At 44.4% G+C, this 15,798-nt stretch overlaps 1 protein-coding gene across 3 annotated transcripts in view; it reads left to right on the top strand.

Annotated features, from left to right (window-relative positions):
- The window catches only part of Nek11 (NIMA related kinase 11), a 259,470-nt gene that overhangs the window by 191,990 nt on the left and 51,682 nt on the right, over positions 1–15,798 (top strand). For all 3 annotated transcript variants that reach the window (XM_021171349.3, XM_021171347.3, XM_021171348.3), the window contains one exon: positions 10,743–10,839. In XM_021171349.3, the coding sequence (XP_021027008.1) occupies positions 10,743–10,839 (97 nt within the window). The remainder of the gene's footprint in view (positions 1–10,742; positions 10,840–15,798) is intronic.

Genomic DNA, 15,798 nt, shown 5'->3' with positions numbered 1-15,798 from the left:
GGGAGTCCGAGATGTCAGAGAGCAAATGGATGAACAGGACAGAACTCTGAAAGCTATGTTTCTGAAATGTGTGTGGGAGGGAAGTGGGATTACACATTCGGTGTGGAGGACCAGCCCCACTGGTCCCACAGCACCTCAGAAAGACTCTGGATTTTAGCCTCAGCTACTCTGAGAGCAGGGTGTGGACGAAGAGAAGGATTGGTTGACACTGTGAATAAAGAACAATGAATTCCCACTCCTTCTCTTCCTAACTAACTTTGCCATGAAACCCTTCCCATGGCAACACACAAATCACTAGATTTTATTGGATAGGTCATTAAGTGACAGAGGCTCTGGGTTTGGGGACACCAAAGACACTCATCATTTACCCATATCACTGATGTGATGAAAACAGAAAGAAGTGAGCCTCAGTGTTGATTGCTAAAAACCCCATAGGCCACTTGAGGTACCTACTCCTTCCAAATACTGGAAGGGCCGTATGGGTCCATTCAGACCACATCACTCTGAGAGTGCGGCAGACGAGGCTCCCTGTGAGTGAATGTGGGCATCCTCCCAACAGAATGACCAAGAGCAGGCCTGCCAGTTGATAGTAATAAGTTTATGGAAAGAGCTTAATGTATGGGGATGGCTGTGAGCAGTCATGTGTTTGCTGTGGTTCAAACTCTGTCACTGAGCCCATCTCTCTAGCCTCATGTCACTCTTTAAGTGAACATCAGGACAACACATGTGCATACAGGCATCCCTGTGATATGCTGACTGCATTTCACACTCAGAAGTGAAATAGCTGCATTATAACCATTTTTAGTTCTTTGAGGCACTTCCATACTGTCCCTTCTAATAGCTACAGTAATTTACATAAATATACACAATTAAAATTATTGTCATCATCATCAAAGCATTATAAAGTAGATACCAGTTCTATTTCCTTTAGTGAACCTACTCTTAAGGCTGGAATAAGACATTTGGACAGCTTGATTACGAAGATTATAGTAAACTAAATGTTTGTTGGTTTGTTTGTTTGAGACAGGGTCACTCTATGTAGCCCTAGTTGTCCTGGAACTTGCTATGTAGATCAGGCAAGCCTCAAACTCACAATGATTGCCTAAACATCTTTTCAAAGCTACATTGTCAAAAAAAAAAAAAAATGACATAGACTGTGACGTTCTAATAGCCTGTTTCCAAATTTTCTGCTTGCCAGACTGAACAAGTTCCTCAGAGTTGGGTGTTCTTGAATTTGAGTACCCTGGCATCTGCAGAGAATAGTTATAGCTCATTACAGAGTTGGCCACAAATAAACTGCTGCACTGTTTGCCACCCAAAGCTACTTCTCATCTCTGGCAACTTCCTTGAGTGGTTATTCTTGTGTGTGTTAACTTATGGTGTGTGTAGTTGTAATGTGTGTGTTAGCTTACGAGGTGTTTAGGGGTTAACTTATGATGTCTGTGGTTGTGCATGTATGTTAGTGTGGTGGTTTGAATATGCTTGGCCCAGGGAGTTGCACTATTAGGAGGTGAGGCCTTGGAGGAAGTGTGTCTGCCTGGAACTCAGTCTTCTCCTGTTTGCCTTCAAAACAAGATGTAGAACTCTCAGCTCCTCCTGTGCCATGCCTGCCTAGGCACTGCCATGCTCTTGCCTTAATGGTAATAGACTGAACCTCTGCACCTGTAACCCAGCCCCAATTAAATCTTGTTCTTATGAGTTGCCTTGGTCACGGTGTCTGTTCATAGCAGTAAAACCCTAACTGAGACAGTTAGCTTATAGTGTGTGTCTCTACTGCTGTGATAAAACCCTGAGCAACAACAGCCCAGGGAGGGAGGGGCTGCATGTCCTGATCACAGTCTACACTGAGGGAAGCTGGGCAGGCACTCAGGCAAGAAAGGGTAGGAAACATGGAGAAAACTCCATGAGTGACTGAAGAGACAAGGTCGGCCAGGCAGACTTTGTCATCATCACAGAGTAGCTTCTTTGGTTCTCTCAACAGAATCACCAAGCCTATAATTATGATGGAAAATGTCTAGGTAGATAATTGTTACTCTTTTAAAAATCTATCTATTGCTACTGTGTGTGTTTGTGTGTGTGTGTGTGTGTGTGTGTGTGTGTGTGTGCATGTGTGTGTGTGTGTGTGTGGTGGTGGGCATGAGGACAATTTTGTGGTGACCGTTTTGTCTTTGCACCTTTAAGTGGGTTCTGGGGATCAAACTTAAATCTCCAGGCTTGTGAGGCAAGTAAGCGCCTTCGTCCTTTGAGCCATCTTACTGGCTTAAATTCTTCTTCATTTCCCCCAAACCATAGTTAGGGATAATATGAAGCCAAAATGTCAAACATTTGCAATAGTAAAGACTTTGTTATTGAGAAGAGAAAATTTAGAAATAACAAATAATTTGGGAAGGAAAACCCAGAGACACCTTGCAATGTTTTGTGGCAGCTTGTCCTCTTCTGGCTTTTGCAGAAACTCCAGGCTAGATGGTGCCACGTAGCTTCTGACTTAGCGTCTGTGCTGCAGCCTGTAGAGGGAGCAGGTGCCATACACCAAGCGAGTGTCCCTGCTGACTTCTCACTCATCCAGAGGACCTCAGCAGTGGCAGGGCCACACACAGCACGAGTGCCTGCCAGCAGAACCCAGGCCCTGTCTCTCCCCCAACCCCGACCCCCGTCCACCCAGATGAGTGATCAGCTGAGAATGGTCTTCCACACCACCCAGCTTAGGAGCGGAGGTGGAATGTGGACAGTGATTCAGTGATCTAGTAATGCCTCTGGGTCATCCAACAATGGCAGTTACTTGGGGACCTTCATGAGTCAGCTGGTTAACCTGGCTGGCTGAGATTCAGCGGCTGCTGGCTCCCAAGAGAGGATAGTAAGCTCTTCTTTTAGTAGCAATGAGATACCAATTACTTTTTTTCTTGAGACTATTTATGGTTAAGTCAGCAAAATAAATTTATCCAGTTATTTCAAAGTATTATGTATTAGGGTCTTGTAGAGAAACAGACCAAATAGTAAATTCATACATGCATACATATATACATACATACATACATACATATATACATACATACACACACAGAGACACTACATACGTACATGGATTTATTAAATTGGTTTACATGATTAGAGGCTGAATATTTCTGCAGAGAACCCAATAGTTTCTCAGTCCAAGAACCCAGAAGGATGTGGGACAGTGATATAGCACCATTCTAAAGTTGAAGGCCTGCAGTACCCTGAGGAGTTGTTGGGGTGAATCTGTATGAAAAGACTGAAGGAACTGGAGTCTCCACATGTGATGACAGCAGCAATAGACACCCTTGCTCAAGAAAAGTGGAGCTTGGGTGTTCCCGTGCCTGGGAACCCAGGTTCCCAACCTGTTGGATGCTGCTGCTCACATTCAGGGAGAGATTTCCCCTTTCCCTGAATCCCTTTGTTCTCTCACATACAGGTCCTTTCTGGAAATGCCAGACAACACCTAAAATGTGCTTACTCATCCCCTTAGCTTCTCTCAATTCAGTCATATCGACTATTGAGATTAACCATCACAGTGTTAGATTATTTAGTGTGAAAATGTAGAAATGTGCATAAAGATCTACACAACTAAAAATCATTTAATTTTGAAGCATGTTTGAGCTGTTTGTGGGCACAGAACCATTCTGGGTACATCAGGCCTGATGTCTCTGTGTTCATGGAGCTTCCAGATGGGTAGATATGTTGGTGCATCCAGACAGGATGCGGTGCACTCACAGTGAGAGGGTGGTAGAATGTACCCGTGTACTTCTCACAATGCTGATGGTATCAGACCCTTTAGATAGACATTCCGCCCCCCTCCCTGAGAGGGTCCAGCTCAGCAGGAGCCCAGGGGGCTATATTACTAACTACTCTTGGTGATTCTAGTCCAGGAACTATGCTTTGAGGACCACCAGAATTCAAAGCCAGGCACAGGCATGCTGTCATTGCTAGCTAAGACCTTCCAATGTGATCATTTTGGATACATTTGGATAAATTGAACAAAATTTTAATTAAAGTGCCACACATTCAGATTTTTATATTTACAACCTAGAAAGATATTTTCCTTTTTCACATATGCACTATACTAAATTGAAAGAATTAAAATACTTTGACTCAGAAACCTCTGTTTAGGAATTTATCTCAGAGTTATGTGTAAAAATAAACACACGCCAGTGTACTTTCCACAGAGTTATGTATAATAGTGGAGAACTGGGTTCAACAAATACTTATCAATAGTGGCCAATCAAAAGTTCTATGCAGAATAATGCCGTAGCTGCATCCTCATTGGCCAGAAAGGTGTGTCACAAAAACAATGAAGTATGCAAAGTTGTGTTTGATTCAGTTGCACATGCTCACCATAAAAATCCTAAAGTGTTCATTTCTTTCTCTGAACCTCTCACTTCCTCTGTGTCTTCTAACTTGTCTTCAGTGAACATGAAGGCCACCAGTGATCCTCTTCAGCTGACAGAGAGGGAGATGATGCCATGGTTTTTGTATGTTGGTCTTCAATCTAATGCAAACTTAATGCTTCAGAAAACCAGGGTTTGTTTCGAAGGCTGAGTGTCTCCACACTGGCAGAGTGGAATACCGAGCCCTCACACACTAGCTGTTGTCTGGTGGTGAGGTTACAGTTAGGCTTCCTCTCATCTCCCCCTGAGTGGTGCCCACATTTGATTACAGCACAGTGATCTAAAACCAGATATTTACCCTTCTCTTTTTATTGATACAGGCTGATCATAGAAGTCACTTCTAGTATATTCAAAAGGACATGAAAACTTCCAAAGCCCCAATCGAATGCTGTAATCTTCTGTAAGACTCAGTTGAAAGTTTGGAGTGGGAAGCAGCCATGTAGACTAGACAACTTACCCATTTTCTGCCTCCTGGTACTTCCCATTGCCCCTCTGAGATAAGAGAGGAGTTTGCTCTCCCAGCCTGACCTACTTTCCCTCCAACAACTTGATGTTGATGTAGACACTGGGGTGCTATTTGTTTTTGAGACAATCCTGGTTGCGGGTGCCCTAGGGATGAGAGAGGCAGTGTAAATTTTTCTTTGGCCTTTACCAACAATAATGTACACACATGTGTGCACAGAGAGAGACCTTTGTTTAATTTTTATCACAGTTCTAATAGATAGCTTTATTTGCATAGATGAAGAAACCCAGTCACAGAGTCAGGACCCCACTCACACACTCATCCATTGGATCCCAGGTGCCGTTAGAAAGCACTGGAGGTTGTTGTCACCTGGGTCATCTTTTCCCTTCCCCACCGTTGGCTCTGTCCCCAGACTTCTAATGAGGCTTGGCTTTGACACAGTTACTGCACCAGGGCTGCTGCTGACTTCCTTATATGATGGCTTCTATTCCCTGTCAATCCACATCATCTCTGAGAGAGCTGGAATGGGTACAGGGCCATCGTCATGGGCATACCATCCTTTCCACTCTTGCTTTTACTGTGTATTCAAGAAATCCCAAGACAGCAGTCTCCAGTCATCTCCTGCTTCACCCAATGTGCAGTGTTCAGGGGGTGGCTTCTACAGGAAGGAGCCTTTGACACAAAGTGGACTGGGTTGGATACTTATGTGTTAAGTGTCCTTGATCCTTGGGGCCACAAGAGCAAGGGACACAGGATGGGGCAGGGGGGAAGCTAATCAGTGCTGCAACCCTGACAAGCTACAGCCAAACTTGGGGGATGCTCTGGAAGCCCACTTGTCCTCAAAGACCTCAGGGCCAGATTTCTGCTTCTTCCATGACTAGTCATTAACCATGGGACACCTAGGAGGGCACAGTGTTAGTGAGGCAGCTTTATTCTTTATTTATAGAAAAGACCACCATTGGGGGCTGTGTACAGCTGAGGTAGCATATCCATCCCTACTCAAAGATGGAACTGAAGAATGCATTTCCTCCTTAGGGTAAGATAGCAAAGATAAGCAGCAGTCTACTCTGCCAATTTTAGGCAATTCTATTACCACCCTAAATTCACCATCAGCACAGGAAAAGCTCAAGGAAAAAAAAATACTCCCAAAGGTTGAGTCAGCTAATCCTCAGCAGAGGGGAACAGCTTTTATGGGGGCCCCTGCTGGTACATGGGCCTTCTTGAAATAAGCTCTTGGCTTGTGACCAGGGAGGGCAGAGGTGGTGTGGCAGATAAAATGTCTCACCCTCATTTCAGCCTTCTGAGGCTGAAGATCATTTGTTAGATGATCTGATTTTGCTTAGATTGGTATATCACATATATGGTGGATTAGAAGGAGTTCTCTGTTGAGACATCTTGACAATTGTGGCTCAAGCTTACACTTTTGTGCTTCTGACTCTGCAACTTTGAGGAAGTCTCACAGTTTCTCCTTACCTCAGTCTCCCCATTGGGAAAGGGAAGTTGTTTTGAGGCATTCAACAGCCACGACCAGCACAGCCCTGATGATTCTCCCACCCCTGGGGTCAAGGGTCGGCAAACTGTGGCCAGCAGACCAAACAGAGCTCACTGCCTGTTCTTGTCAATAAAATTTCCCTAGAACATAGCCATGTTCAATCTTGTACTTGTACTTAGGGCTGTATTCATGCAAGGACAGGAGAGTTGGATAAATATGACAGAGATTGTATGACCTGCAAATTCTGAAATGGTGTTTAGCTGTTTCTCTTCAGAAAAAAAAAAAAAGGTCTATGCATATTCCATCATTTCCCATTCCAAAGAGAAAAAGAAATAAGGGCCAGCAGGAGGAGGACAAGGTTTTACAGTCATCTGGGCAGAGCTGACGCCTGTCAAGCAACTGCTAATTTCTGGATATGCCTGGGGAACTTAAGAGGAAGCAGAGAGGGTTTAGGGAGGTTCTGTGCAAGTGTTCTAAGACACCGGAACACCAAAGGCAGTGCCAGCAAGGATTCCTGAGTAAACACTGTCCCTGAGATCTCCTCTGCAATACCCAAGCCTGCAGTGCCTGCACCCGCTCTTAGCTGCGGGGAGAGGGCCTCCAAGCATAGGCTCCTGTTTTGGGGACCTAGATCCCAAATGAGTAAAGGGAAATCTCAGAAGGAAGAAGGGAGAACCTCTCTTCTGGGAAACCGGCAGCACCATCAGGCTGTCACCCCTACAGGGAAGATAGTGTGAGGGAGCCCTTCCAGGGTGGGAGGAATCCTGACAATCCTGACATCAGCCTCTGCAGGCTCATGCCTCACCCTGCCCAATCTTTGTGTTTGTGGTTAACTGTCAAACCATCTCCGTAGGGTGTGGCAGGTGTCATCAGCCTCAACATTTTAAAGAGTCTTCGAGATGCTTTTCGCCTGCAATCAGGCAATGCTCAGGACACTTGTTAGCTCCGGCCATTTGTCCCTATGCACCTGGTTCCAGCTACAGCTCATTATCTGCCTTAGGGTTGGATAGTCTCTTCCATAATAAACTCTGTGTGTCCGGTACATAACGTCCTACACCTGTTCCCAGACTTGAGGGAAGGCGCTCAGCTAATGAAGTCACTTAACTATGAAATTAGGAAGCTGAGAGTCGGGGAGGTCGCCTGGGGCTAGGTAGCCTGGGGCTGGGTAGCTGGTGAATGGAGCTGGAGCAGCAGCTGCAGTCCCTGTGTGTGCCAGGACCTTCATTATGCTGTTCCGAATCCCCCAAACAGCATCATCATATGTATCGTATACAAACCTTGTACTTCAGGAAAATGATGGAGGCAAAACCAAAACAGAGGTCAGTCTGAATGAAGGAGGAGGGACAGGTTAGAGCTGAAGGAAGGAGGAGCGATAGGTTAGAGCTATCCTAAGAGGTTCTTGACATTGCAACTGCATCTGACACTTGTGTAGGCCTTCACAGACATGTGTTCTACATGCAGGAGACTGCTCTTGAAATCTGTCAGGAGAAAATTAATTGGACAGCATAGAAGTAAAGTTTTTTCCATTTTTAGAAAAAAAACCTTTAAGAAAGAACTTCAGGACTAAGGGTCCTCTGTGTGTGTGTGTGTGTGAGAGAGAGAGACAGAGAGAGAGAGAGAGAGAGAGAGAGAGAGAGAGAGAGATGCACCTACATGGAACTCCAGGTTTACGTGGGAGCCATACATTCAGGGTTTAATGACATCTTCTTTTGGGATGTGTGTTTTGTGTGTGAGAAATGGTGGGGCCATGAGCCATGCCAGAGTCTTACAAGTCTTGCTTAGATACTATCTCTCCTCACAGTTCACCTTTCTAGGAAGATAAGTTTGCCACCACCCACTCCCCAAACCCAGCCCAGTGGTCACTGTTACCATCTTCAAAGGGTTTGGGTGTGGGTAGATCAGAGTCAGGGACTAGAGGGACTCTTGGACCTCTCTGAATGTCACCAATTCCAGAGGAAAGGGGGCATTAACTATTTAGTTTAAAAAGAGTAAAATTTAATAGGAAAAATAAGTAAGTCAGATACCACCATCAGCCCAGAGAGTGCTGAGAAGGAAGAAATCCGCTCTAGCTTGCTTTCTGACTGAGTCTTGTGTAGCCAGTCACACTGGAGCTACGCCACGTACCTTGGTCTGAGAACCTTGCTATTCACCACACTCTCGTGACCAGTAGGTACTTACTAGAACTGTGTAACCCCCAACTCCTTCCAGACCTATCCCATATAAACCTGTATACTAAACAGGAGCTCTGGGCAAGCCACTTCAAATAAACATTGGGATTCAATGACTACTTAGAGGAGAGCTACATTATTTCTGACATGATTGTTAAATGTGTCATCTTTCTACCTGGCGTAAAGTCACCACTGTTCCCATCAGAGCGCAGGACAGAGGCTGAGAAGGCTGCCCGGTGAGAAACATGGCTAAGGACACTTGTTAGCTCCGGCTAACACCAAGCACCAAGCTTTGCCAACCCTGCAGCCTGATGTCTTTATTGCCCCCATCTCTGCCTCTGGACTTGAGGGCTGGCATCTCTCTCAGCAATGCTGAGAGTGGCCAGCTTGAAATAACCCACAGCACTCTTGGAAATTGCTTTGACCTTTAGCTACATAAGCCTTCAGGACTTGGCAGCCCTCTCCCTGAGAGGGGAAAGCAGCTTACCTCTCAGTCTTGGCAGAACTGAGTTTTAAATCTCACCTGGAACATACTTGTGATACATTTCGGTGACTTTTCAGGTTCAGGCAAGACATACACTTCTGTGACGTGTACAAGCCTTTGTCTTTCTTAGTCCAAGCTTTCTTAGTCCTAGGGGCAAGTGTCTGTCCTGTCCCAGGCTAGTGGGAAGATGAGAGCTGACAGCAGCTGCTGGGGCATAGGAAGAAGAGAGGCAACCATCAGTTAGCATCATTCATGCCTATAACATGAAGCCACAAGGTCAGATACCAGGAGGACAGATAGGCCATTTCATTAATTCGAATGTGCCCCTTTCAAAAGTTCATGCCTCGAGATCCAATAATCCCGTATCCAGGGATCTACCCTGAGGAAAGAGCAGGGCCTCAAAAAGTTATGCAAGATAAATGTCATCTCGACAAAAATCTATAAAAACAGGAAGTTCAGAGCAGAGCCCATGCCCTCAGGGTCTACCCAAAAGAAAGATATATATGGAAAGAAACTAGAATTTACATTTAATATTTTTGCATTTTAAAATATGAAGGAAAATAGTCTTGCTACTATATAAAGCATCAGTTGGTCCTTGCTTCCTTAAGTGGCCCCCGAATCAGTCATATTTATGTGATTCTCTGAGGAAAGAGCAGGAATTTCACAGCTTGGGTCTTTACATGGATGTAAGTGATAACTGAGTATATGCACACAGAGCTTTCCCAATGGGTGAGCAGCATCATGGAGGTCTTCCCCAGTAAACAGTGTCTCCCCCAGCTCCATGAAGGGGAAGTAGCAGTGCTGATTGTGGAGCTCCACTCTGCATGCACAGAGTCCTCGCCAGTGATCCTGGTTCAGCTTCTTAACTTTTATTTTTATGTATCTGGCCTGTCAGCATGGATGTTTGTGTACCACTTTCATGCCTGCATGCCCACAGAAGCCAGAAGAGGATGTTTGATTCCCTGGAACTGGAGTTACACACGGTTGTGAGTCGCCATGTAGGTTGCTGGGATTTGCGCTTAGTCCTCTGTAAGAGCAGCTAGCTGTAAGATGGCTTAACCACCAAGTCCAGTTCCTGTGTTCAGTTTCTTAATGGAAAGTCATACTGTCCCAGGGTCTCCCAACTCTAAAGTGTTCTAAGGGCCTCTGAGGTCTCTCAGGAAGAAGTGTCCCAGCAGAGTCCATGCTAGCTCCCCTTTCCTCAAGAGCTCGTCACCTTTGCGCCAGCTCTGACCTTCTCCTCCATGCTGCGTGAGGCACCCATCAGCACTCAGCTTTTCTGTACAAAGAGCTAAGGGCTAAGCATGGGGCTGAGATGCAGGGAGAGGCACTCTTCTCAGCAGACATCCCTGTTAGTTAAAGGAATATCACATCTGTCAAGAGAAACTGGCCCAAAGCTCCCCAGAATTTTGGCTCTATAGATCGATAGTTTTCTAATGTAAAAACCCCTCTTTGAAATACTAAAACTGGTTTTAAACAGTCTTTTCTGAGAGAGGTTTCATTGTTGGAATCGTTGTGCATCTCAAAACCATAAAAAAAAAAACCCTCATGTCATTTGCAAAAATCTTGTTAATGTGCATGTGATAATTAAATTCATCTCTAATTGATGTAGCATCACCTGTGGCAAGGGTGGATTATTAGCGTTGCTTCTCCGATTGCCCTTGAATGTCACCTTGGGTGTATAGGAATGCTGATGAAGTCAATAAGGGATATGCATTGATTATTTTTCCAGACACAAAGACCATTACCAATGCAGTGACCGACATGTCTCCTGGACCAATGGTTTTCAACAGTGCAGTGGCTCGGACCAAGATGAAGCGCATGAAGGAGTAAGTAGCGTGCTGCCTGCCTCCAAAGTGATGGTAGAGGACCAACCATTTGATCTGATCATGTGATCTTGTCTTAGTTCCCTTAGGTGTCATAACTAAGTGCCCGATGATTGGATAATTTCTAAACAGTAAAAAGTCATTTTTCATAACTGTGGGAATTGGGAAGACAAAGATCACAGTGGTAGAACTTCCTTGTCTGGTGATAACTGGATAACTCTATTTCCACGATGGTACCTTATCACTTCATTCTCTCATGGTGATTGGCAGAAAGGCAGAGGCGCTATGTGGAACACCCTTTATAAAGGCCGTAATTTCTGTGTTGCTCACAGTCAGCTATTGGATGGAACACAGGGCCCCCAATGGAGGAGCTAGAGAAAGTACCCAAGGAGCTAAAGGGGTCTGCAACCCTATAGGTGGAACAACAATATGAACTCACCAGTACCCCCAGAGCTCGTGTCTCTAGCTGCATTTGTAGCAGAAGATGGCCTAGTCGGCCATCATTGGGAAGAGAGGCCCCTTGGTCTTGCAAACTTTATATGCCCCAGTCCAGGGGAACACCAGGGTCAAGAAGTGGGAGTGGATGGGTAGGGGAGTGGTGGTGGGGTATGGGGGACTTTTGGGATAGCATTTGAAATGTAAATGAAGAAAATACCTAATAAAAATAAAATTAAAATAAAAAATCCTTAATTTCACTTACCAGGAGGAACCTCCAAGGTGTTATCCCCTCCAGCCGAGGCACTGTGAAAGTAGAAGTGTTAAGTACTTAGCCGAGGCACTGTGAAAGTAGAAGTGTTAAGTACTTAGCCGAGGCACTGTGAAAGTAGAAGTGTTAAGTTCTTGCAAAGCAGTGAGCAACAGGCCTGTGATAGACTTTTCCAAAGGAAAGAAAGCTAAAGAAGACAGGGTAACGTTCCCCAAGTAATCCCAAACCCAAGAAGACAAAAAGTAAAGTGTGTGTGTGTGTGTGTGTGTTCCTGTAACGTTCCCCAAGTAATCCCAAACCCGAGAAGACAAAAAGTAAAGTGTGTGTGTGTGTGTATGTGTGTGTGTGTGTGTGTTCCTGTAATGTTCCCCAAGTAATCCCAAACCCAAGAAGACAAAAAGTAAAGTGTGTGTGTGTGTGTGTGTGTGTGTGTTCCTCAAGCCCCATCTTCTCTATTTTTTGAGGTAGGTATCGCTGGCCTGCAGCTCCCTGTTTGGGTTAAGCTGCTTAGACAATGGGTCCCAGAATCTCCCTGTCTCCAGCTCCCCAGTGCTGGGTTTTAAGATCCTCATGCTCGAAAGGTAATCTATACTCACTAACTGAACTGTTTTCCCAGTCCCATAAAAGTAAATCTCGAGGCTTAAGAATAATCTTATAACTCCCTTATCCCATCTTTAAGACACAGCAGGATGGCAAGTCCCATGCTACTCTCAGAAGCTGGGGTCTCATCTCCATCCTTCCCAGACTGGCTTCACATGCTGGAAACTCTATGGGAGTTCTGCTAGATACTGCTTTATCAGGAGTCATCTGTAGTAGTCCTACCCCTGAGACCATTCTCTGCCTGGACTTGGAGGCTCTCCAGGACATACTGAATCTAGGTGGGGATGGCTATGGCCCCTCTCCACAGATCTTATACTCTGTGTACCTGAAGACTTAGCATTGCACAGGCCCTGCCAGAAGTTACAGCGTGTTCCTACCAGAGCAGCGGTTTAAGCTACAGCTAAGTCTACTTGAGCCTCAAAACATTGTGCCCAAATACATGAATCAGAAACTTGAGTTAGTACCGGCCAGTAAGCCTGAAGTTGCATGAGATCTGGGCTTCTCCTACAAGACTGTCATCCCTCACAGACCTGGTACTCTGTGGTAATGGCATACCCTGGAGGATCTCTATGGTGCCTTGGGGATCATTCTTCCATTGTTGTGGTGAGTAATATTCAGCTTCGTTGTATTCAGACGAACCTCACCAAACACTTGTTTGAATATACAATTGGCATTCTTTCTGAAACATGCTTTTGTGTTGTTTACATGATCACACTGAGAAATGTCATTTTAAGCTCACTTTTCTCTTCTTACACTTTGCTATAAGCAGTCACAAGGAAGCATGCCTCGGTCTGTGCACTTTGTCTAGAGATTTCTTCTTCCAAATATGCATTTCCATCATCAGCAAACTTTCTTCCATCTATTGAACTTGAAGGTGGACAGGATTCAGCCAAGTGCTTTGCCACCTTATGGTGAGGATGGCTTTTCCTCCAGTTCCTATAACAGCTTCCTTCTGGGTTGGCATCAGAGCAGCTCTCACCATTCATCTCTACTCGGTGTTCTTGTTCACGACCACTTAGTCAAGCTCTGAACAACCTGAGGATCTTCCAGATCTCTTCTTCTTGTCCTTCATCAGAATAGCACTAGCCTCTACCTGTTGTGCCATCCCAAAGCCACATCCACAGATTTAGGTATTTGCTATGTGACACTTCCAGGAAACAAATTCTATCTTAGACCTTTTGTGTTTCTGTAGAAAATTACCTGAAACTGGGTAATTTGTAAATAGATCAATTTATTATAAAGGGTGGAAATCTGAGACACTAACGTGTTTAGTGTCTGGTGAGGGGTCAGCTACTGCTTCCCAGATGGCACCTCAAGTGCAGTGTACTCATGTGGCAGGAGGGACAGAATGGGGAAAAGGAGAGGAGGGGTCCTAGCCAGTTCCCTCTAACCATTCTATGAACTTGACAAACCTCTTCATGACAGTTGAATTTTTACAACGTGATTGGATCTCAAACGGCTCCAGTTCTTCAAATGGTGGCATTGGAGTTGATATTCACTGTGCATTTTGGGGGAACACAACACTGAAACAGATGATACTTCAATGGCCTCCACAGCAAAACTATATGCAGAGCTAGATGGGGGTCAAGGATGCTAACCAGGGTAGGTCTGGGTCTCCATCCTGAGCGCCTGGGACAGATTCTGTGGCAAGAAAGAATTGCTTCACCTCCTGGTCTTGCTGCTCCCATACATCCACATCTATGGGTCAGAGCCCATGGAATATGTAGGAAATGTGTTTAGGCTTTGTGAGCTTACAGTTACTGCTACAACTATTCAGCTCGGGTGTTATAACACAAAAGCAACCATGGGCAGTGTGCTAATAATTAGTCATGCCTGTAACTCCAAACAACATCAATTTGAGACTGAAATGTTAATTTTGTATAATTTTCAGACCTCTCAGAGATTGTTCTTTTTTTTTTTTTTTTTTCTTTTTATGGTACTATGATTGAGTTCAGGGCCTGAGCATGTTTGGGCAAGAGCTCTGGCAGTAATTTTTTTTTAAACCACTCAATTATAAAGACAGTTCCTAACTCACAAGATGCACAAGCGTGAGAGGGTGTGGATGTTGCCTGTGGACTGTGTTTAGATGGCCCATACTATGGATACTCCAACTCAGACGTTTCCCTATCACCTAAATGAATTGTTAGAGAAGGAGAGGGAGAATCGTGTCCCAATCAGATTGCTTATGAATTGCCCTCAAAATATACTGTATTATCCAGGCCATTGTTTGAAGTAAATACATGTCTTAGTCAGGGTTTCTATTCCTGCACAAACATCATGACCAAGAAGCAAGTTGGTGAATAAAGGGTTTATTCAGCTTACACTTCCATGTTGCTGTTCATCACCAAAGGACGTCACGACTGGAATTCAAGCAGGGCAGGAAGCAGGAGCTGATGCAGAGGCCATGGGGGGATGTTACTTACTGGCTTGCTTCCTCTGGCTTGCTCAGCTTGCTTTCTTATAGAACCCAAGACTACCAGCCCAGGGATGGCACTACCCCCAACGAGCCCTCCCCCCTTGATCACTAATTGAGAAAAATGCCTTACAGTTGGATCTCATGGAGGCATTTTCTCAACTGAAACTCCTTTCTCTATGATCACTCCAGTCTGTGTCAAGTTGACATGCAAAACCAGCCAGTATAATAAATACATCACTTAAAATTATCACCAAATAATGCTGTGAGCATGCTTAGATGCTCATTGTGAATTCTGCCTATACCAGGATGCTCACAGAGTAACACAGTTACCATAACAACAAGTGAGTCCCAGGAACTGGAAGTGGGGGCTTGGGGCTTATTTTCACATCTTTTCCTACCTCCATCTCTCCTGATGAGGAAGAAGTAAAAGATTACTAATTTTTCAGTTGGTGGTCTTTAAAGAAAGAACAATAGCTGACTTATTTCACTCCTGAACATTAGTGTGGCCATGAGGGCTTTTTGTTTCTATTTAACTCTTCATTACTTTTGCCATGTGCATAACCTCCCATTACCTAGAACAATATAAAATGCTTTAAATAATTTAAATCAAAGAGGCTTTGCCAAATTGAACTGACCAATGTGCATTGTAGTTATTTTTTTTTTTACTGGTAATTTGTTTTCTTCCTTAGTTGTTTGTTTGTTTACAGTATATTGTGATTATATTCTTTTCTCTCCTCTAATTCTTTCCAAATCCTCCCCATCTACATACCCATCCAACTTCAAGTGTTTTCTCTCTCTCTCTCTCTCTCTCTCTCTCTCAGAAAACATAAAAATAAGTCAAAATGAAAAAAATATCAAAACCAAAATTACACACACACACACACAGAGTCCATTTGTGGTGGTCAGCATGGGGCCAGCCCTGGAGTGTGGTTCATACACCCAGTGACACTCCATTGGGGAAAACTGATTTCCCCTTTCCCACAGGTACCGATTGCAAACAGCTTCTTGGTTAAAGGTGGTACTTTGTGTACTTTGCCTTCTCTGTGCTGGGACCTTGTCTTCTTTATTTCTTGACTAAATATGACCAAGTTTGTGGCTTTTTAATTTGAACCAATGCACTTCAGTTTTCTCCCACTTGGATGGGACTGATCTTTTGGGGTAAGGAAAAAAAATAAAACCTATGGTCCCCTTGTAATCCATGTCAAAAAGCACTATACCATTCTAGAAAAAAAGAAAATGA

The sequence above is a fragment of the Mus caroli genome, unplaced genomic scaffold (genome assembly GCF_978045245.1).
Source record: "Mus caroli unplaced genomic scaffold, Mus_caroli_1 scaffold_11, whole genome shotgun sequence".
In the NCBI taxonomy this organism is placed as follows: Eukaryota; Metazoa; Chordata; class Mammalia; order Rodentia; family Muridae; genus Mus; species Mus caroli.
Note: the sequence above shows the minus strand (reverse complement) of the source record. Positions and strands in the feature narration are given on the sequence as shown.